The 24,725-nt window shown below is 39.5% G+C and overlaps 1 protein-coding gene across 1 annotated transcript in view; it reads left to right on the forward strand.

The window, feature by feature from the left end:
• The first annotated feature begins 267 nt into the window (after nucleotides 1–267).
• The window catches only part of PCLO (piccolo presynaptic cytomatrix protein), a 368,844-nt gene continuing 344,386 nt past the window's right edge, over nucleotides 268–24,725 (forward strand). Inside the window, exons 1-3 of the mRNA XM_064504922.1 lie at nucleotides 268–509; nucleotides 6,630–7,881; nucleotides 19,727–21,121. Coding sequence (XP_064360992.1) covers nucleotides 268–509; nucleotides 6,630–7,881; nucleotides 19,727–21,121 — 2,889 coding nt within the window. The remainder of the gene's footprint in view (nucleotides 510–6,629; nucleotides 7,882–19,726; nucleotides 21,122–24,725) is intronic.

The raw sequence follows: 24,725 nt of genomic DNA on the forward strand, positions 1-24,725 counted from the left end.
CGGCGCGGGGGGGCCGCCCGCCGGCCCGGAGCATGCGCTGCGCGGGGCGGCGGAGCGCGGCCGGCGGCTGGCGGCGCCGCTCCTCCCCGGCAGCCGCGGCGGCAGCCTGCGAGCCCGGCCCCGGCCCCGGCGCCGCGCGGGGCCGCGGTGGCGGCCGCGGAGCCCTGAGCGCCCGCGGGAGCGGCCCGCTGCGAGCCGGCGCGCCGACCCCCCGCCCTGCCCGCGGCTGCCGGGAGAGGAGGCGAGCGGGGAGCCAGCCTTGCGGCCATGGGCAACGAGGCGAGCCTGGAGGGAGGCGAAGGTCTGGGCGCCTTCCCCGAAGGGGCGGCGGGAGCCGGGGATGGCGGCGGGCCCGCGGCCCCCTTGCAGCGCCTCGTCCCGGCCGGCGTGGAGGCGGACCTGAGCCAGCTGAGTGAGGAGGAGAGGAGGCAGATCGCCGCTGTCATGTCAAGGGCGCAGGGGCTGCCCAGGGGGAACCTCGCCGGCGCGGAGCCGCCTCCCATGCAAAGGCATGCACGGAAAATCTCTCTTCTTCCTCTTCTCCCTTCCCCCTTCTCCGTCTCCTCGCGGCTGGGGCGGGGGGCGAGTCGCAATACGATCCGGGCCCGTCGCATCGGAAGCAGGCATTGCATTTTGCTGGCTGAGGGAGGGAATGGGGCGGTTGCACGAGTGCAGACACTAGGATGGAGCTTGCACGCTGTGGCTTTTCCCACTCTGGTGATTTCTAATAATAACGACGATCCTCAGTTCCAGTGGGCTGCGTCGTCTGCCCATTCCTCCTCTCGCACCGATCCGAGCATGGCTAGTTTTGGTGTCGAGGGAGGGGGGAGATTTGCAGATAACACCTCGGTTTTCTCTGTGTGTATGTGTGCTTTACGTGGTCGGAGTGCCCCACAGCTCAGATAGTAGTCGCGGAAGCCTTCCCAGGGCTGCTCGGTTTTGTAAGCATCTCTTGCTGGAGAAACAGATTCTTGCTGAATCTTTCAAAGCTTTTAGGCATAATGTGTTTGCTAGCCATTATTCTGCCAATTCTTAACCTCTACAACTATCGTTTGGCTTCATTAAGTAGTCATGGATTGAAGAGCTCTGTTTCAGTCTGTATTTTGGGGGCTTTTTTTTTCCTGGATTTTTTTCACTGGGAGGTAAAGAGGGGAAAGGAAAATTGATTGATTGCTACAGAATTCAGTATTCTGGGTAGTGATGGCTTTACCTACTTGAGCATATGGGAGGGCTAATGTAATTCTCTTCCCCTTTCTTCCTCTGCCCTTTCATAAATTCACTGCCCAAAGTAAAAATAAAAATCTTCCGGTGACTCCCCCCCACCCACACCTCAGAAGCCCCCAAAGGTCGCGGTTGGGTTGTGCTGTCGCTCTCGCGGCTGTGTCGGGCGGTGTCGGCAGCCTCCCTTTCCGCTGTCCGAGGTGCTGAAGTTCCACTTCCCCGTGCCGGGATCCGGGGGCGCCTCGGCTGTTGCTCTCCGCCTCCAGGGCTGGGTGTGTTGTTTGTCTCGAAGGAAGACTGCGAGAGGAGCCTCCTCGGCTGCCTGTTCAACTCGGCTCTTGTGCACTGACCTCACCCTAGATAAATGCCAATTGAGTTTATATAATATCAGGCTTATATAAGTGAATTCTAGAAGAAGAGAAGCAAAGAGGGTGGGACCAAATTCATTCTTGTGTAAACTATCAAAGTCATTGGAATTATATTTGAGATGCATGTCTCCATTTTTCTTCTTTTGAAATTGAATCTTTCTCTGTTATGTCTAGCATGTTTATTAAACAAGCATAAATCTGGGACGTGTGTGTAGAATATAACTTTCCATCAAGTTTAGGGCTTGACCCAGCTGCTATAGATATCAATGGAAAAAAAAATGATTAGCTGTGTGAAATTAAGCTAACAGCTCCTTTCTGTATAACAGTTTATCAACAAAGACACAAAGACTTTAAAAGTTTATTGTTTCATGCTAACCTTCCAGTATAAAACAAGATAGATGTCATTAGAAGATTTTTAGAGTAGGCTAAAATGATCGCAGTATGCATATTTCTGTACTTATAAATGTCTGTTTCCCTACAAACATATTTCATGATTTTGGAAACTTTTTTGATCTTATTAGCATACAGTACTCTCACTCTCTATTAAAAATAAAGCCAGTCTATATTTGTGAATTACAGCTTTTTAACTTAAAGTTAAAATGTCAACTTTAACTAAAAGTCAGTACATTAACCTATCAGCTAGCTTCTCTTGGGGGTTTGTACTGATTCCCATCATCACAGTATCTTTGTGACTGTCATACTGTAATGAGGTTACTACTTGTCCCTAGTCTTGTGCTGTGGCTTCACTTGCTCCCCTCCCCCAACTCTCCACTGTTGAAATTTTCTAACAATTAGGGGAATTATTATTAAACTTGTGGACATCAATAGGAGTGAGAATCTTCTACAAACTAGGGATCAGCCTGTTCTGGACTTTAAGTTAAGCAAAGAAGTAGATGCTGACGCTCAGGTTCCTTAGCTTCAAACTTGTAGTCTGTGTGGCCAAAGAAGTCAAATGTGGAAAAAACTCTTAAATGATACTCTACAACCATTGTTCTCAGAAGGTTGTTTCTAGCATGGCTATGCCAGTCTAAATGTTAAAGGACTGAAATGCTGATCAGAAGAGGAATGCTGATATTCTGGATTCCAGTTTATGTAGCCTTGCATTATTACTGTGTCTCTATTGCATTGTCTCTTAGATTTTTCTTCTGATTAACTGATTTTTTTTCCCTCTGTGATTTTCATTATGATATCAGCTGTTATCCAGTTATATCTGAGAGACTAGTAATTTTTTCCTATTCTAAATGCTTTCAACCCCCTCCCCTGAAGTAACCCAAGCCTTAAAGTATACAGAATCTTCATGACTGATAATATCAAGTAACAGTTTTTGCAACTACTGACTTTTTAATAGTAGGTAATGTAGGTAGTAGGATACACAGTTCCATAAAATACATCAAACCCATAAAATATATGCTGTAGCTATTAGTACTTCTAGAGACTTAGAGATTTCAGGTCTTCAAAAATTCCATAATGAAGCTGGTATGAATGCAATAAATACTTATTTTGCATTTTAACACAAGCATTACAATCCAGAGCAGCTGAAGTGAGCTGCCTAAATCAAATTTACCTGATTTAGTTATTTTCTTTATGTTTATTTTAGTGTTTGGAAGTTCTGTTCTGTTGGTTCCAGTCAGAGGCTGGTGTGCTTAACACCTATAGAAGTCATTCAAACCTGTTTCAAGTACCTGTCTTCAAAAACTGATGTTTAGAAAGTTCAGCTGAAACATACACAGTCAATTTGTAAGCTGGTTTCAATTGTCCTACCTCCATTATATGACCCCGTAACCACGTCAGTGTACACTTGTTAAGGAATTGTTCTACCTCATCTGAAAGGATTAGATGACTAAGCTGAATACATGAACTATTTCTAACACAGCCATACCTACTTTGAGCAGAACATTTATTTTTTACTTTGTTAAGTTGTTAACAATAGACAATAATAGAAAAAAAAAGATGCATTTTTGAGAGGAAATGCTGAGAAAACCCTTACTAAATGTCACACTTTTAAAGTATATTTGTGGTGTATTTTCCAGAAGAAACACATATTTTTGTTAATGCCATCCTTATACAGACTTAAAAACCAAAGCAGTCCACCAGGGGCATGTATAAGTTTGTGCATATATTGTCTTTGTATATAAAAAACATTTAATTATCATGCAGTTGGGTAGTAACTGTGCTCTTCCTTGAGATTATTTATACTGATGAATGATACAAAGAGCTTTCTTTTTTATACTTTTTATAGTTATGGCATTCAAGAACTAGACCAATAGGTGTTAAACTGCCTCTTGACTCCAAAGTGAGCTTTGATTTGGTTGTAATATTCATTGAAATGAATAAAGATGAGCTTTGTGAATCAAGGCCAAAGTGAGGAGAAACACAGCAGTATGATTAGGTGAGAGAGGAATGAATGGTTTTGTTTGGTGAGTTGATATTCTGGAATGACAGCTTTAAAATGATGGCATTTTTCCCATTTTGAAATATTTAAAAGTAAGAAAATTCTTGCCAAGTTTAAAAAAAAATTGGGGGGGGGATTGCTGATTATCCAGATTAATTAAAATTCTTAAATCCTAGTCTGTGATTGGTTATAAAATAGTTGTAGAAAAGGAGATTTCAACTTCCCACTACCGAAAACTAAATGCAGCAAGTTCTCGCTTTTCACAGGATAACATTTCTTTAAAAATTGGCCTTTTCAAGGCTTTTTCTTTTACTACCTAGGCCCAATCTGTCTTTGTTGTCTAGAAACATTGTTTTTCTTATGTGTAAAGGCAAGACAAGTCTGGTCTGTGCCAGCAGTCTTGCAGAATCACCTGGTGTTTTTCCCCTAAACCATGGGGTTTAATCTCATTTTAAATCCTGACAGCTGATCGGTGTGGAAACGTATGGAACATTATTTTGATAAAATGAAAGCTGGAAGAGAACTCTGTGCCAAAAGGGACCCACAGTTATTTATTCCTGCTCATGTCTAAGTTTAATTTTTAAGAACAATCCCCCCCTCACACACTTTCACATTTCCATATGTTTAAGATTTGAGCATGGTACCCTGTTTCCTGACCTGATTTTTAAATGTACCATTGATCCATTGATGCTTTATTTTTTTTTTTGCCCTCGCTCTTTGCATTTTTGAAAGGAGCCTTCCAATGTTTTGAACAATTTCAAACATGAATGGTGGAAGCATACCAGACTGTCGCTAATATAATAGCTGACATGATTTCAGTTACCAAGTAGTACTTCTTTGGATAAACCTACTACGCACACATCTAAACAGCAAGAAACTAAACTGCAGATCAACCTACCTAGTTGCTAATGAAACTGTAAAATTATTTTTTTTATTAGCAAAGATACAAACATTTTCAAGGATTAGGTTATGGTTGGGCTTTTCTGAATTATCCTCCTTACGAATAATGAGATAACCAATCTAAAGTTCACTGATGTCAATGGAAACACTCCTACTCACTTCAGCGGGCTGCATATTAATTTTCTAAACTTTCAAATACTGAGGCCAATAATTTTAGGAGAATGGAGAAGCATAAACAGAGCCATAGGAACCTGGAAATAGTTCATTCTTGACAAGCATTTCATGTGGAAATTTTTAATTTTCCAAAAAAAAATCAGTTACAAGATTGTGAGAATATCACATGCTGTGAAAATTATGAGCACAGAACTGGCCTCCACTTAGATTTTTCCTTTTATATTGCATGTAATGAAAACTCAAAATATTAATCAGGGATAATAGTAAGCCTATGGGAATATTAATAATGTGAAATAGAGTTTTAAATGTTTCTACTATATATAGCTCTGCAGACTTCTGATAAAACCCTTAACTAAAAACATTGCACAGTTCTGTTTTTGGAATATGAGTTAAATATAATGAGTGATTGCTTATGCTCATGAATGCACAAGAAGAAATGGAATGCCTGGGAAAACAAGATCATGGTTAACTGGATATCTCAAATCTAAAACTGAAAATTTTATAGTTGCAATGCTGTTGTGGCACAGAGGCGAACACTGTACCTTTCAGCAAAAGCACGGTGATAGCACTGAACAGAACATTGTGCTACACTCTTTAGCGAAAAATACAATAGCACTGACTACAATGTGATTTCCTCAAGCCACAGCTGAGTATAGCAACAAGTAAAACACCGTGCCGCGTAAAAAGAGATGATCTTGATTTTGGTTTCTTCTTCCTTAGCTTTTTATTTTCCTCTATGAAAACAAAGGAAAATGATACTGTTAAGAGAATTAGGAAAAGTTTCTACTAAGAGATTCTTTTTATTGCTGGATAAGGTAAATTGTTGGGGTGATGCTGGGGAGGAGGCTCCATAATAGTTCCATTTATAGAAAAATTTTAAGACTAATTCTGCGAGCTGGCATATGTTTCATCTGTTTGAAAATTCTCCTGATTCACAGGTGGATGAGTGGCAAAGGAAATATGCAAAAATACAAGGGAAACACTTCAAAAAAAGAAGCACCTACTTCATTATGTTCCTGGATTTTAGGATTTTAAATCCCTGTTGCATATCAAGTTGCAAACATATCCAATTTTTGTGCAGATAGCCAGAACAGTTACATAAACATTTTGTGAAGTGCACTGCTTTTCTCGGATGGCTGTGCTTTGATCTGCTAATTTTCAAACACCTCTTTTTCTTTTAGTCTTCACTGTTTCTCCATGTTTTCATCCCAAGGGATAGAGTGGAGAGGCCATCATCTGGGTTTAGATAAAATGGAAAGCACTAGCTCTGAGTTATTCATACTTCTTGGTGAGAAAATTAACTGGATAAACATGGTTCTTGTATTAGATTACTTTCTAAACAATAAATCAGTCTCTGACTGAATATTTACTTAAGCCTTTCTAGAATAATATATATTTTAAATACATATTTTACATGCACTGTGTATTCTAAGCCTTGGTCTTCCAGACACTTAAACATCTGAGAAACTTCACGATGTTACCAAAGCACTTTCAGGGTCACAGATTTATATTATTTTAACTTATTTTTCAAGTGCTTTGCATTATTTTAATTTTATTATATTTTCTCTCTGCAGACATCCTGAGCCTGATATAAGCCACTATCCCAGACAACCTGGTAGGCCTCCAGATCCAGGACCATCTAGTTTAAGTAAAAGCAGAACAGTAGATGTGCTGAAGACAGAACAACGGGCACCTGGACGGAGCCCTTCTTCTATTAGTCTAAGGGAGTCAAAGTCCAGGACTGATTTTAAAGAAGATCAGAAGCCAAGTATGATGCCCAGTTTTCTTTCAGAAGCCAATCCATTGAGTGCAGTCACTTCAGTTGTGAACAAATTCAATCCTTTTGATTTGATATCAGATTCAGATGCAGCCCAAGAAGAAGCTGGTAGGAAACAAAAAGCTGCTCAGAAAGAGCAGGGAAAACTTGAGGAGCAAAGGGGCCTTGCAAAACATCCAGCTCAACAACAGTCTCCAAAGCCAGTTGTTCAGCAACAAGTAACTGTCAAACCTACCCCCCAGCAAACTGAGTCTTCCAAACCAGTGCCTCAGCAGCAGCAACCTGGGGAACCAAAGCAAATTCAGAAAACAGGCGCTGGTCACCCAACAGATGCTAAGGTAGAGCAAACAAAACAGCCACCCCAACTGCGAGGACCACAAAAATCTCAGTCCCAACAACCGGAACCAACAAAGCCTGTTCAACAAACTCCTGCAAAACCTTCACCAGGTGTAACAAAACCAATACCACAGCAACCAGATATTGCTAGAACATCATCCCAAGCACCACCTCCCACAAAACCATCATCACAGCAGCCAGGACCTGTAAAACAACCATCTCAACAGCCGGCACGGCAAGCGGGTCCTGCAAAGCCATCCTCTCAGCAAACAGGGCCTCCCAAACAGCCTCCCCAGCAACCTGGACCTGAAAAGCCATCTGTTCAGCAAACAGGACCTGCAAAACAACCATCCCAGCCTGGACCTGGTAAGCCACTTCTGCAGCAAACAGGGCCTACAAAACAAGTGCCACCACAGGCAGGGCCTACAAAACCGTCTCTTCAGACTGCAGGGGCTACAAAGCTCCCAGCACAGCAACTGGGACCTACAAAACCACCAGGCCAGCAACCAGGGCCTGAAAAACCTTTGCAGCAAAAGCAAGCCACCGCAGCCCAACCTGCTGAATCAGCCCCAAAGAAAACCTTTTGTCCTCTTTGCACTACCACCGAACTGCTGCTGCACACTCCAGAAAAGGCCAATTACAATACCTGCACACAATGTCATACTGTCGTCTGCAGTCTGTGTGGATTTAATCCTAATCCTCATATAACAGAGGTGAGTAACTTTTAAATTCAGGTTCATTACCAGAGCACAAAAATAAGTATACCTTCATTAAGTTGAACAGTCAGAGCTGTTACAGTGTATCATCATGTTCACTTAAGATCTTAAACTGAGAGGAAAAGTCATGTTTTGGGGGAAAATTATGTGTCAGTAAAAGGGCGTGAAACTAGGAGAAAAGAAGATAATAGTTCTGTGTTTATACAGTGTTTAGAGGAAGTGGGTTCTCTTATTCCTTCATACAAAAAGAAGAAGAAAGAAAAAGACTGGGGAAGAGGAGGGTCCATTTTGCTTGATTTTGAGGACTCACTTGGCACATTTATAACCTGGCCACTATAGGCATCATGTGCTAATATGTTTATAAATCAATAAAATATGCTGCTATAAGTACTAACTAAACAAAATATGAAACTGCGTTCATTGTCCTGCTGTGTGAGAAGAAAAGAATAAACATCACAGACTGTGGGAAATAAATTAGGTTTTAATGATATACATGTTAACACTTAAGTTTTTTCTGTAGTCTTCTAGCGAAGCTCATCACACAGATCCTGAGATTTGATCTGGAAATGGATGTGGGGTGGATTTGCTTTGTAACTGTGCCAGTGTTCATTAGCTGAAAGCCTGAGTCATGGGTTTTTTGGTGATACTCAGATTATTTCAGTCTGTGGGATATTAAGAAAGATCTCTCTGTGGACTGTTTCTAACCTTGATCACTATACCTGCTGTAGTTACAGAGCACAGAAATGACATAGAAAGTAATATTAGGACAGAATACTTAAAATGAACTTGCTTTAACCTAATGTTTGCAGTAGCTTGATTTATATGGTTATATATATCTTTGTTCTTTACTTGCTCTACTTGGGAATAAGGCTTCATGTTAACATCTGATCTCTTCTTATTGCGTGAACAGCTGCTTATATATCCTGATACTGTACTTCTTAAATTTACAGTGTGTTTTTTGTTTGTTCTCATTTGTTTTCAGTACCAAAACTTTTATTAGTTCATAGAAATTCAAACATAGCAGACCTGGCATCAAAGAAAAAAAAATAGTGATGAAACAGCCAGAAAAGGTATTTAGGGAGCTTATTTTTGTCTTGTTTTGGTATTGGTTTAGCTGATCACAGGTGCCAATGGGAGGAGATACAGACTTTATTTTGAATCTGACAAATAGTGTCAGCAGATGTAGAATCACAGAATAGTAAAATAATTGAGGTTGGAAGGCAACTCTGGAGATACCTAGTTCATCTGCCCTGCTCAAAACAGGGTCATCTGGAGCAGGTTGCCCAAGACTGTGTCCAGTCAAGTTTTGAATATTACCAAAGACACTAAGACTCCACAACCTTTCTAGACAACCTGTTTGCTTAGTACTGCAGTGATTTCAGAACATTTCCAATAGCTACATTTCATTCCAGTGCACGTGATTATTAGTGATGTTTTAGGTGGATGCCTGGTGGCAAACAGCAGATTTTTTGCATTTGAAAAGTATTTGTTGTTTTGTTGCTTTTTGAAATTGCAAACACATCTGAAAGACTAGTTGTAGTAACTGCTGGTAGCACATTGCATCTTTAGGGAGAGTATTCCATTGTTCAGGTTTAAGGAAATTCAGGGTGGAGATAGATGGCATTAAATGCTGGCAGATCCATTAGGCTGGGAGAGGAGTGACTTGAACAACACCATGCAGAAATTTCAGAGCATCTGCATCCAGATGCTCAAAGATTATATTATCAGGGCCCGCATAATAAAAGGTAACTTTTATTTGAAACTTGAACTTCTGCCTCACATTATCAACATGTGGTTCTGGACAGTCTGGGATGAAAAAAAGGTACATTCATATATAACAAACAAGAAATATGATGCACTGATGTTAAAGTCAAAGAGACACTTTCATAAGAAAACTTTACTTTCAAGTTTTGACAGAATTTTTTTGAACAAAAACTTCTTAAATTTCTCTGTGGGCACCCTGCTGTTTATTTCCTTGCTGTTTTCCTCAAACCTCTCAGAGCTCCAAGATTGGCTTCATTTTAAAACCTCAGATTTCTCATGGAAATGGCCATTGACTTTGTCATGTTTTAATGAAATGGATTTTGAGAGAGTGTTTGTGTAAGAAAGTCTCAAAGTATTTGGAAATTCCATGAATAACTACTAATTTTTGAAGCGGGTACTCTATTAGCGTGAAATTTGGGACTTTAAGACAATAATACAGCTGCATTTAAGACTATCTGATTACATACATATGTAAAAGCAAATTTGCATTTCATATTGCACATTGAAATAAACATAGGATATGCATTTATTTCATGATGAAATCATTTCAGTAAATGAAGGTATTGCACTTCTAACTTATTCAGCTGTTAGTTCAGATCTCATGACTCCCTCTCGAGCTCTCTTTCTGCTCAGCTTTGTACCTCCAGCTGTCTTGCTGAAACTTTGCTGTGGATATCCTGCTCCTATGTGCAGTGAAGTGTAATGAAAATCACATCTGGCTTTTGTGACCAAACAGTTGGAGCAAAGTGGTAGAACCTGCCCTGGCACTTGGAAAAATTTAACTTAGAATTTCATCTTCAAAAATTTGCTGGATCTGCTTAGTTATTCTAACGATTGAGTTATTATTACTCAAACTTCCCTTTTAGTTTCCCTTTTCTTTGACTGTTCAGATTATGGACTATTTTTTTGATTCCTTCTTTACAGTAGATTATACATTACTTCCTTTCCATCATGAAAACAATAGTTTGTATCTTACTGTACAGTTTACTTGATTATGGTGTAATCTTTTTCTTTTGGTCTTTATTTTAAGTCCTTTTGAAATGTTATTGAAGAAAAGTCTATGTCTCTTACCCATGCACTTACTGAAATGTATATTCCCCTCTTATTACCATATTTTGATTTTTTTTTCCCTACTGTCCTTCAGTATTGCTTATTGCCAACTTTAACAATTCTGCACTCCTGCAATGTTGCCTTTCCCACAGACTTTATAGGCTCTATTTTTATTGTGTATTTTAAAACACATTACCTGTCCCCAAAATAGTAATTCCAAAATGGAGGTAGGGAGAGTGAAAGGATTTAGAAGAGGATTTACATTATTTTAGTTCTCCAACTTTTACCTTTTAAGCTACTTGAACTGCCTTAAGAAATTCTTGGCACCTTCTTTAAGTTTCTTACAGTTAAGCCTTCATCACTAACACAGTGAACTACTTTTCCAGTATAGCTCTTTCTAAATTTACGTATTTCTATATTATGTATTTCTAATTGATTCTGGAAGGGATACAGCAGGCTTTGCAAATGGGTTCAGGGGGTAGATTGCATACACTTTAAAACCATGATAAAAAGTGCTGATTCAGATTCTTTTTTTTTTTTCATTCAGACTTCTTCTTAAAATGCCACAGCACAGGCAATCTATCTACTTTAACTCAGTACAGAGGACTTTGTAACTAAGACCAGAAAGAGATATTTGTATTGCCACAAGGTCAGACACCTTGAACTACTTCTCTGAACTAGCTGCTATTGCAGTTCCCTTGGGGAAAGTTACAGTCTGTGTCCTGGTTTTGTATAGCAGTCTAGAAAGAAACACACCATACCTAATGTGTTTGGTAAAATATATCTCTCTAGTCTGTCTAGGTATTCATATTCCACTCATCACCATGGCATATGAGTGCCTAGCAACAGTTGCATAAAGTAGAGGGAAAAACGATCTGCACAGGTTTGAGGACTGGTTCTGTATTCCATTTTCCTTTCGTGTACATTGGAATCTTGTATCGAGGGTGCATTTTTTTTCAATTTCTTTTTGCCACAACCACTCCCGTGAGCCATTAGTAACAGAAACCAGCCCTTCCCCAAAAGAAGATTCAGCCATGTAGATCACCTGAATAGGAGTAGGCTCTTTAAAATGAGCAAGGGCATCTGAGAGACTATCCAGTTCCTTAAACATTTATCCATCCATAGTTTTTGATAAGGTTCAACTGAAAAGCGTGAATTACTATAGCTGTAATCTCATGACCAGTGCATGTATTTGATGGCTGTAGTAATTTTCATCCCCTTTGAGCTAATCATGGGAAGACATGCACAACATGGACTGAACTGTGGTTTAAATTGTAATAATATATCATTACACTCTTTATGATGGCCATATGTAAAGTTGAAGATAAAGTGGAGTGTTGAAACCATTAATGCTGGAGACTTGGTTGCCTGTAAGCTGTCCTCCATGAGCCCGTCCCTTGATAGATGTGTGTGCATAGGGACTGCCTGTCTCTTAAGTAGGTTTTAGGAGGGCTTATTTTTCATACAATTTCTCTACCTCAGTCTGCATTTCTTCCACTGTTTCAGTATGCTTTTGAGAGACCATTTAAAATAAAGGTTGGAGCCAGGTGTAATAGTCATTGAAAACTGCATGTTCGAATAATGTGAAGCTGCGTATGTTGGTGTAAGATTTGTTTATTGGCCCAAAGATTTTTCTGGACAGAGGTTAAGTGAACTCTAAAAGTATTTTATTGGTTCTAGCTGTTTCTGAGATGGCATATTTGTATCAAAGTTGATTTAATGCTAATGGAAAGAAAAAGAAAGAGGGGGGGAGGGGAGATGCATCATTTCAGGTCAAGTAAAATGTTGTAATGGATCTACACCACTTTTTCAGTTTTCCAGGAGGAAAAAAATATTTTTTTTAACCCAACTGGGAGAGATTTTCTTGATATTTTTCTTTATTTTTCTTATTTCAGTGGAGCTAGGAAACTTCCATATCTGTTGCCCTGGCTACTACAGCCTTGATTCTGCTGTTCCTTTCTGCTTCCCTTTTTGTATATGATCATATCAGAACCATATGTGATTTAAGGGTATCATCATTTGGTTCAAAGTGCTCATAATGATTAATAATATTTTCAGTATTTGTATTTTTTATTAACATGCTATTATCCCTGAATATTCTAAAGGGTGGGAAATGCTTAGAAATTATATATTTTCAGTAACTAAAGAGAACTTAACCAGCAATAAATGTATCTATTTTACACAGTTTTCATTATTATTAGCTTGTACAGGGAAAGGGATGTATAATAATTCAAAGTAGTATTCATATATGTAGGGGAGCTAACTAATTCCTGTCCTGAATCCAGATAGGTTTTGCTTAAGCCTAGAATAGAATTAGTAAAAATGGCTTTGTTAAGTCTTTGTTGATGACATAACAATAAAGAAAGTTATTGATTGAATTCAAGTATTCTCTGCAGCTTACAGACTGAACACTGCAGTGTTGTAGTAGTGTATAAGAACCAGAATGCAAAGTGGACTAGAAATGAGATATAAACAAAACGAAAACTGCTGTCATATGGACAGTGACATGTCACAAAATCTAAACTCTTCTTATAGCAGGAGAAATAACTTTGACCCTGCAAGCCCTATGTCATTTTAGCCTTGGGAGGGGGGGGTATTTACAGTTATATAAGTTAAGCAAAATAAAGCAGAAAAAAAATGTAAGGGCTTTAATCTGACCATATACTGTTTTAATCATGAGGTGTGAAGAAATGAAGAAATAAAAACAGAAAATAAAGCACTGTGTTTTGTTTGTTTGTTTGTTTTCAGGCTTTCACAACATGTTGATTCGGATATTGATTCTTAACTGTGCCATAGTAAAGCTAGAGGTATTCTATAAAGGAGGATGGAGCTATTCTGGATTTACAGTGATTAGAGATTAACATCTGACAGGCTTTGTTTAGTTAGTTGTCTTTTAAGAATGATTAAAGTTTGAAATATTTCAGTGCAAACTATTTGTTTTGGTTCAAAGAGTATCTGGGATGTTCCAGTGTCACTAGGACTGCCATTTGTATGGGAGTGGAGATTGTGTGTGATTTTTGTGACCAAATTAAGTTAACAGAGTTTCTTTAGTTCACACAGTTAACATGGGCATTTTAGAAAATTGCAAAGATCCTCAAATAAAAGGGGTTATGAAAGTATGGAATTGTATTTCTCTCTGTGGAATATTCTTAAATATTCTCCAACACCATTTCGCTGTCAGGGGAAGACTACGTGCCTGCGTTGCTGCCCTATGATTGGGATGAGGTATATTAATGATATTGATGCCTCATGGGGTTTTTTGTTTGTTTGTTTTTAATGAAAGCGGAAAAACAGGAAGAAGCAAACTAACACCTACACAGGACAAACAATTTCTCACCAGTTTAATTGGGCAATATTCTACAGCATTTTTTGCATTGCTTTATCGTTAGCCCAGACAAACTGTCCTGTCCAGTTTTTAACACCAGTAAATAATAAATTAATCTGCATAGCTAAAGATGTCAACTGCAGTGAGCCATCTGCGCCAGTATTACTGTTGCCCAGCAACTGTAATTTACTACTATGTGAGGCCATGTGATTTGGAGATGCTGTTTTCTGGGGAATCACTGGGCAGGGAGCATGGCCCAGCCCCGCTCTGAGCACACCACATAATCTGTTCTCAAATCCCAGTGATTTTCGCTTAGACTCTGTGCAGCCCAGATGAACTTTATTAACCTCTTCCTTGCTGTACTCTTGCTTCACAGCTGTATCTTTGGTCAGTCATTCCTATATTTCCAGTATGTTAAAGCTAGATGCAGATCATGAAAGCAATCAGCGTTTATTGCAGTGATGCATGATGCAGTGTGCTGAGCTGCATTTAATTTTTTTTTTCCTCATACTATGTATAAGGCAGCTTAAATGTTTAGCCGTAAAAACTAACTTTTAGGGATTCATGAATCTGGAGTTGAAAAAAAAAATTTCACAAGATCATGCTCACTATTGTTTTATGATCCGAATTATTTAAGCTATAAAATAATAGTTCCCCAACTCATAGCTCACACAGCTTACTGTACTAGTAATTTAAAGTGTAGTGAAATATGTTTTAAGATTGTGAAAACTGTGTAATACAGTTCATATAGTAATTCATTTTAGCAGTTTTAAAATAGCTTCAAGGTACGAGTAACATTTAAAATAGTGTTTTAAAACAGCTTGTTTAAAAGGTTTGCTCCAACAGTGACTTAGCACCAAGATACAGTGCCTGTATCTCTTGCTGCAGCTTGTGGAATTGGTGCATGGGGAACACGCTGCTGCCTGGGACGTAGCATCATTCTTGTGAGCATCTCAAGGCAGTGTTTCCTGATGAACTCCCTAGTCATCTTTTAATATCTGCCATTTCCAAGGAGTATAGTTATTTATTTTGCAGTGTTAATCCATCCTCATTCGAGAAAGATAGATTTCATGCTGTGAAGACGTTTGTTGTGGGTAGTAAGTTTGAATAGCTGAGATTTTTATTTACGAAAGGACGGTGATGAAGGAAAACTTTGTTTCTACTATTGCCCAAACTTTTTTAGAAGACATTTTCAGTTGTACATTGAGATGCCTGTTTAGTTTGTTCTTCAGTCATGGTTCTTCCTTGTTCCTAACATGATTTTGTGATCCCATTTCTTCTCTCTTGCAGTATTCTGCCATCCTACTTGAGCCCATGATTTTATGCAGCTTCAAGTGCTTTATTTTTCATGTTCCTCATAGCATCTTGGCAGAAATGTCTGCTAAAAGACCTGAATCTGGCTTCCTGACTTTTCTTCTCTCTGAAGCAACCAAATAAGCTAATATGTTTCCAAACTAGAAATGGATTTCCTTGATAAAGCTTTGGGGCAGAGCTGAGCAATGTCAGCAACATCCATTTACATTTCTGTGGCAATGTAATGATCTTTACATTTTATGCATATCTTAAAGTTCCTTTTTATAGTACCAAATGGCTAGTCTAAATGAGAATGAGACTCATTATCTTAAAATGTAGCTCTGTTCTGAAAAAGGACTGTTAAAGTGGCTTCCGAGAGCTTCATTTTTGTTGTGTGCCAGCAATTTGTAAATGAAATATGTTCAATTTGCAAGTCAAAATTTCTCTATCACTTCACATCTGGAATCTTAGAATCAGGCTGGATTCTCTTCTTTCCCTACATCCTCTTCAAGAACAGAAATTCAGTATGCCAGTCAAGGCACTTACTCTTTGACAGATTTCCTGTTGCTTTCGGTGGGTTTGCACAGTTAGAACAAATCTGAACAAATTCACAAAGGAATTGCCAAATTGCCTTCAATTGTGTTGGCTGTATTTGGGATGAGAACTGAAATGTGACCCATATTTACTATTGGAGTCAACTGTTAGATATGGAATACATAAGGCAAAGCGAGCTATAGAACATGATGCTTTAATTTTCTTCACTTTAATTCTCTGTAGATGTTGCTAGTAAAACATCATGAATAAATTCAGTTGGTGTTCCCAACTAGCAGAGTCTTTGTGAAGCTTTTATATTTTTTTAGATGTTGTGGATTATTAGTACATAAAATGTATTTTAATTATTTGTTGTTTTGAGGGGGCCTAACTTCTTCTACATCAGTGGGTTAGAAGGCAAGGTGGCATTTTCTGTATTCAGTGGCTGAAATCTGAACAAAGATGGTAGTAAGTTTCTAGCATGAAAAGTTTAGTTTGAAGTGTGAAATCTGTTAAATATATCTGTTACAGTGGTAGTCACGTTGCTCAAAGGTATAAGGTTCAGGGTGAAGGAAATCTCTCAAGTATTCTGCAACAGCTACAAAAAATATTTTTTATCATTAGGAAGAATAGTAGTGGTTTGGAAGCACGCTAATTGGAAGTCAGTTCTGAATATTTCTGTGTAGTTGAAAAGAAGTGGAAAATACAATCTTCTTCAGCTGTGCCTGTAGCATGTTTTAGGAGGTTGTATCAAGAGCAATCATTCATCAGTCGCTCAGAGGGTCAAAAACCCAGTCAAGGATTAGAGTGACATGGAGGACATTTATTGAAGTCCCTCCTTCCCCCCACCCAAATCTACCAGTACAAGCACAGCTTAGGATCTTCAACAGCAATGAAGAATCTTGATGACAGTAGACAGGAACTGCAAAAGCTCATGTGTTCATGTTAGGTCTTTTAATTCTAGTAGAGATAAAATATGGAGAAAGAAATTTAGAATGGAAATTGGAGAACTGTTGTCTAATAAGATGCTTGAGGATAGCCACAAATTAAAGTGTTACGTCTCTACAGCCACAGCAAATTTTGCATCATCCATAACAACATGCAAGTTCAGTCTGAACTTAACAGAAGCCTACTCCCGTTAAAGTTCATCAAACATCTCTCTAATTACAGTAGAAATAAGAACAGATCAGTGTTTGTTACAAGACACATTTTTGTAATGATGTGCTTCATTTTGAACCCCTGTAGTTCTAATCAAAGAACCACAGTTCATACAATTTTGTATTTGTTTGAAGATGATATGCATAAGTTTTAATTGCTTTAGGGCTGTGGCACGTAATTCCTCCTGCTGAAATGCACAGGAGGAATTTTATGTCTAAAACAGAAAAATTTTAAAAAATAGTACAGTAAAGTAAAACTTCCTAAATTTCCCATTTTGCTGTTCAGCTGTAGGAGTCGCAAATTCACTTTTATTTTTAAAGGCTTCAGTTTAACACTGGAGGAGGGAAAAATACATATATGTATTATAGCTAGGGGGAAATAGCAGATGAGAGAGTTAAGGCTGTCTTCTACACAAGTTTGTGTTGAAAACAGTAGTATAGAAATAACTTCTGTCTAGATTCCAGTTAGATGCTCTAATCAGACTTGACCAGGTGTATGTTGAGGACGTGCCTAAATGCTTAGTTTAAATGCAGTTGGAATCTAGACACTTTAAATGTAAGAATTATACTGCTTATTCTGTAGCCCACTCAACCCTATAGATGCTTCGTTGGGGCCTCGAAGATCCTATATTGACTTAAAATTAGATTTCCTGGAAGATGCTCAGAGCTGCTGAGCATGAGCGTGCAGATAGGCACCTGTTACTGCCGTGGTTCCATTGCAAAATGAGGGACAGGCAGGCACTAAATATCCTTACAGGGATCTTATCTCTGGGGCATGTTCAGACCCCATCTAACGCCTGCTGCAAGGGTTGATTATTTTACTTCAAAGTGCAGCACTTTCATCGGGCAGGGGGAAGCTGCAGAGGTGGCAAAAAGAAGCAGGAGAACAAAGACAGCTCTGAGCCTCTCATGTCATTGGGTTGGTTCCTTGCTTAAAATACAGGAGCAGTGAATCACTATGAAAAGGTGCATTGTCCAAATCTCTGTGAAAGACCTCTGGTTAATGGGAAAGGGCATTCCTCACTTGAGCCCATTGAAAAGTTTCTCACAGAACTGTGTCCCTCAGCAGAGCTGAGGAGAGCCCACCTCCCTAATATAAGAAATCTTGAGTCACTTTGCCAAAGCCAACCATCTGCGTTAGCTGACCTGGGTATTCAAAATATGTGGTTGGAATCTGTTTTTTGATTAAACTTCAAAACCATCAAGAAAACCATGAGGACATCATCCAGAAATGGTAGCTATTTATATAATGAAATTAGATTACTAATATTGAAAGTCGGCTGTTGTAATTTAGATTTATTACAGCTGAAATTGGCCCTTGGACAGCAGACTTTCATGTGAGCTGATCACCAATCAACCAAAATGGAAGTTAAGCTAAATGTAATCTTTGCTCATGTCCCCAGTGCAGTTGTGAACTTAATTCCTTTAGTAATTCATAGCAAAGCTGAAACAAATGTTCCAATTTTGTTTCAGTCAGTTTTACTTTTTAACAGCTATTTACTATATGAGTTGCAAGCAGGCCAGAGAATTATTTAAAGAATCTGGGGAAAAAAAAGTTTGCACTGAAAATGGAAGACAAAAGACAATAGCATTATTATTAGTGGTAACTTGATTTCTGTAAACTTACAACTGAGGCCAGAATCATACATGTCTTTGTGAAGCTGTTAGTAATTGCAAGCCCATATTCCAAAGTATGTATATACCATATTTATCAGAACAAGTAGGCTAACGGTGCAATGGTAAGGATGGCCACTTAGGTTTGTTTGTTTATTTAGCAGAAAGTATTATTTACCTCTCATATAACACTAGAGAAAGCAGGACAAATTTATTAAAGTTGTTAGCTGGTAGAATTGGCAAGGAACATAGGTAAATAGATTATTTGCTTTTATCCTTTGCCTATATGTTGGAAAATGGCCTACAGTATATAGGTCTATGGTATATAGGCCTATGGGAATTACCCTGGGAACTTACTTTAATAACAAAGTAATTTTGGAAAACTCAATTATTGTTTTTAAAGTACCATCAGTGTTTAGGCAAAGCTCCTCACTGATTCCAAATGAATATTTGCCCTCAGAAGTCGGTGGTAAGGTATGAGTCTATGGAAGTACATGGAATTCATTAACACATCTCTGTTCCTAATTCAGTGAGTACATATATGCTACCAAGGTGACTCCTGTGTCCTATGATTTGAAACATTACCAAAACCATAAGCTATGTGAAGAACTCAACAGTCATACACTTAAAAGTAATTATGCATTTACTTTTCTTCTAATGATTATAACTAATGATTATGATTATAATTATCATTTTCAGTCAGCAGAGTTGATTTGTTAAACTAGGTTAGCCATTTTTGTGCCCCCCCCATTTTGGCAAATTATTGCTGTAAAGGAGTCATTGCTGGGCCCCATGAAATTCCAAAGCAATTTTTCATTCTGCTGGGTTTTTATCCCCCATTGTTCAGTTGTGTATAAACTGAATCCAGCCTGGTGTGAAATCGTTAGAAGCATGGGCTCATTGATAGCTTGAATCACAGGAATATGGAGAAGAATGAAAAAAATCAGTTGTGAATGTTAACTGCAAAGCAACATTAGTGGTAATATTTCTCCCTTTTTATGCAAAGGTCTGCAATACTGCAACAAGCAGTACACTACAGTAGTCTAGTATTACATTGATTGTATTAAACTGTCTTAATTACAATACCTTTATTTATTTTTTTCTGCAGATTAAAGAATGGCTCTGTTTAAACTGCCAGATGCAAAGAGCATTAGGTGGTGACCTGGCACCAGGTCAGGGGCCTGGGCCACAGCCACTACCACCCAAACAGAAGACGCCCATTCCACCTTCAACAGTTAAATCATCCCCCCAGCCACAGCCAGTTCAGAAGAAAGATGCTGCTCCAAAACCTGATCCTTCTCAGCTAGCTGAATCTAAAAAGCCCCTACCACAGAAGAAGCAACCATCCATGCCTGGGTCTCCCCCTGTAAAATCAAAACAACCCCGTGCTGAACCTACCGAGATCTCCCAGGAAAAGGATCCTGATCAGGCTAAGCCAACACAGGTTGAAGATAAGCAAAAACAACCCAGTATACAGAAGCCTATGACTGATACTGTGCCTACCTCTGCAGCACCAGGGCTGAAACAGGGGTCAGCAGGTTCCAGACCCCCATCAACTCCACAGAAAGTGACAGACTCCCAAAAACCAGAGCTTGCCAAGCCATCACAAGATGCTCCTCCAGCTGGGGACAAACCAGATTCCAAACCCCTACCACAAGTGTCTCGGCAAAAATCAGATCCCAAGCTTGTTTCTCAGCCTGGGCCTAGATCAGATGTTAAAACTCAAAGACCTGTTGAGCCAACACAAGTGAAAGATGATCCTAAGAAGTTACAAGCAAAGCCAACTCCAAAGCCTGATACCAAACCCATTCCAAAAGGACCACAAGCGGGGGCAGGCCCCAAGCCTGTGCCAGCACAGCTGACACCTCAACCCCAGCAGCCTCAGAAAACTCCAGAGCAACCAAGGCGTTTCAGCCTTAATCTAGGAGGTATCACCGACACCCCTAAGCCGCAGCCTACAACACCACAAGAAACAGTTACTGGGAAGCTCTTTGGATTTGGAGCTTCAATCTTCAGCCAGGCCTCAAATTTAATTTCCACAGCAGGTCAGCCAGGGACTCAGACCTCAGGTCCTCCTCCACCCAGCCCTGCTGTGAAGCAACCCCAACCCCCATCGCAGCCACCCGCCTCGCAGGCACCCCCCAAAGAGGCTGCTCAGACTCAGCCTTTTCCAAAATCTCTTCCTGGAAAGAAAGAAGCTAAGCCTCTTATAATGGAAAAATCAGAGCCAACAAAAGTGGATAGCAGCGTAACCACTAAGGGATCTGATTTAGAAAAGAAACCTAGTTTGGCTAAAGACAGCAAGCCTCAGGCTGCTGAAGCTAAAAAGCCTGCTGGGCCCTCTGAACCAGAAAAGGCCAGCCAGCCCAAAGTGTCTTGTCCCCTTTGTAAAACTGGACTCAATATTGGTTCTAAGGATCCTCCCAACTTCAACACGTGTACAGAATGCAAGAAGGTGGTGTGCAATCTCTGTGGATTTAACCCGATGCCGCACATAGCCGAGGTAAGGCAATGTGATTTGTATTTACCCTGTATTCATACCAGCAGGTTTCCTGTACTATGGAGGCCAGTCTGTGTTTTAGCTATCAAGTTATTGTGAAAAATGTGAATGCTTCAGCTGAGGGCTTTTAAAGTTAAATATTTGTGTTGTGTGAAACTTGGTCACAGTCAGAAAATGCTTCCAATGACTGATCAATTTATTTTTGCAGATTAAAGGAGTCTAGGACAGCTGGTTGCTGTGTTTTTGAGGCATAAGCAGATAGCTAATTATGTTTATGGAGTCTTTTGAAATTGGTGCCACTACAATACAGCAAACTACTGCACTTTCCAGTCTACCCTGGCATAAAGTTCCCTTTCATAAGTTTCAGTATAGTACATTAGCATGTACTCTTCCTCCTTTAATCAATACGTCTGATTCAGGCAATTATTGAATGAAGGAATGTGTTAATTAGATTCCCCCCACCCCCAATATACCATTTAATGCATCCTTAAGTTTATTCCATTAATCTCCTTCTGGCTCTGGAGTCTTTGTGCATGTTGAGGTACTCATTGGAAAGGTTGAAGTTAGAGTGGTTCCTGTGTGGTATAGTGTAAGTACACAAAGTTCACAAAGCCATTTTGTTCATTAAAGGATGTGTGTTTGAAGGTACCTTTCCCATGATTGCCCAAGAGATCTAGTGGGGCCAACTCATGTTTGAAAGAATTAAACAACTTATTTTCAACAGTTTCCTCACATTCTGCCTTTTTACCCTCCTTTTTATTTTTTCCTCATCAAAGTTTTTATAAATGGCAAGGGGATGGGAAATTTTGTACAAACTTAAGAGAAAGGCAGAGACACATCTTACAACCCATACCAAATTGGCAAGTTTCAACTCAGCAAAAGCAGACCACCTAAAAATACTTGTGAGTAATTTAAATGTGTAACTCAATTTACTCAGCACCTCAGAAAAGTAGCTGTCAGTGTTGAGTGTTTGGTGTCTGATTGAATGAATTAGAAACAGCTCCCTGGGTCAAAGGCGATCACATCACTGCCCTAAGGTGATTAGGAGTGTAGGGAGAAATAGGAAGTTGCAGAAAGAAAATTGCTTACGTTGTGAGTATGTTTTTCTTATGGATTATTTTCTTAACCACAGTATGGCTTACCCAAGCATTTGAAAGCATTTGTCCTACTAGCATCATCCCTTTTTTGTTTGATTATGAATATACTGTTTACTATCTTTGCAATCCTTTAGAGTCAAAAAACAAAGGACTGAAAATGCAGGAAGATTAATCAGTGATTGAAAAGCAGAAAGTTCCATTGACTTTTAATGTTGCTTGGGCACTGAAATCCATCGAACATACAAATCCCTTCATCGCCATGCTTCTTCCCACCCCATGCATGCACACGTGCACACGTGCACACGTGCGCGCACACACACACGCACACACACACACACATATATATTTAGGTCTTAAATGCAGAAAAGGTATACCTTCTATATGACTCTCTACAGTGGGACTCAACTGTGTTAATACATACTCTTCAGGTCTGGTGAAACACTGTGCTAAGCTGACTGTTGTGCAAGTCCTGGCGCGTGAATTGACTTGTTCAGAGCTGACCTAGGTGTCGTGGTGTGGGAACACATTGTGGTGTGCAGATTTATCCTCTCTATATTTCTGTTTGAGATGAGAAGGCTAGTATTCTGTTTCCTTTCTCCTATCTCAGTTATCAGGGGTTTCGCTCTTTCAACTATTTTAATATGCAGATTGTCAAATACTAGTGATTTTTATGTAGTCTGGCTTCCTCATGCCTTTCCTTGCCTCTTTCTGGTCTCTCTGTTGCGTACTCTTTTTTCTTATACCACACATTTCTATATCTGTCCAGTTTTCCGCTTTACCTTCTCATTTCCCATCATTTTTTTTTTTTTTTATGTTTGACAAGCCACTCTTCCCTGAGAATAGGCGGTAGCTGTCTTGGCTGAGGACAGCCTGACTCTCATTTGAATAAAGATGGAAGACAGAAGAGGGAGCTTACCCTCTCCTCTCCCAAATAAGCTTTGTACGTCGCATATTTAACCTGAGCTAGCAATTCTGTCCCTGTATGCATGGATATAGTATGCAGTAGTTGCTGTTGTACAACAGGAACGTGATGACGAGCTTATGCTCACTAGCACACTCTTTTCTACAGCAAGCCGCTATCTCACGCCTTTAGTAGAATGTCGGAGTCTTTTTTGGAGGCTAGGGAGGAGGAATAGAAATGCTTTCGGAACTGGTCTTTTGTTGCGTTCTTCTGCCCAATATTTTTATTCCTATTCTCTACATTCAGGAGTATAAAGAGAAAAAAATGCAATTCTAAAAGCCTGTATTTCCTTTGGTCCGAGAAGGTGTTTTGGATGAACAAGCACAGTGGGTATTTTACAGTTCTGCTTTGGGGCGGCAGCTGTATTTCTAACACGCGCTTATGTATTATCTATAAATTGTTGCCTCAGTAACAGCTGAAAATGAGGTGAGTTTTATTGATTGAGTGATGGTCCAAATCCTGTTGCTAACAAAGCTTGTATTCAGCTACAATGTAAAAATCAGTCCCATGGAGCAGGGCAACCCGTGTTTCATTGGCAAGTATAGAGAAGCATCTAAACTCCCTGGACACCGCTACCTTAAGAACTTTTGCCAGGGAATATCTTCCAGGCAGCATGCTGCTGTATTTTAAATATGGCCAAGAACACTTTAAAGGGAGAAAAGTGCTTTCTCCCAGTGAAAGTTGTTTATTGTTGCCTGTATGTGACAGAACTAGCTTTTAAAAAAGTCTTTTTTTTTTTTTCTTTTTTAGGCCATTGCAAAGAATGCCTCCTCTGATAACCCCTCTTTTGCACTAAATAAGAGAACTAGACTTCTACCTGGGTCTAAATCAACAATGTTCTATTTATTTCAGTGAATTTATGCTGATTTGTGCAAGCTGAGAAATAGGCCAGAATCATTTTTCTTATAATGGGCTTCTTTTTCCTCCCTGATTTGTTGATCCAACAGTCAAAGAGTTTATTTGCTTAAATGGTAATTTATCCATGAAGCAAACAACCACAAATGATTAAATAAATGACACTCGATAGATTTCAAAGATCCCCAGGACCATGTGAACCCTAGTGCATTAGCACAGACTCCTCATCCTGCTATTTGCTCAATAGGGAGGAGTGTTGTTTACCGGCTCTTTAATTAGCTTTCCAGCTCAGGTAGTTGGAAGCGGTTCTATTTTTAGTAGCAAAGCACAAGATCACAACTGCAGGAGTGGGAAATGAAGTGTGTGGCAACGACCATTTTGTGCATGAAAACCTCGGTGAAGCTGGTGAGGGAATATCGAACAAGAGCCGAGATGGCTGGGGCTATAGGTACATCGAGGCAGCAGGGTCAGTAGCACAGCACCTGCCATGAAACAATGCAGTAGCAAAATCTAGAAGAAGATTAAAAAAAACAAGCAAAGAAAAGCTAAGAAAAGATTAAAAAAAAACACTGAATCTGTATGGGCAACAAGTAAGAATAACTTATTCATAGAGTTACACCTTATGAACAGAAAGCTCAAAAATGTGACGTGTGTATGTGTGAGTGTGCTAACAGCTCTAATCTAATAGAACTGC

The sequence above is a fragment of the Dromaius novaehollandiae genome, chromosome 1 (genome assembly GCF_036370855.1).
Source record: "Dromaius novaehollandiae isolate bDroNov1 chromosome 1, bDroNov1.hap1, whole genome shotgun sequence".
Taxonomy (NCBI): Eukaryota; Metazoa; Chordata; class Aves; order Casuariiformes; family Dromaiidae; genus Dromaius; species Dromaius novaehollandiae.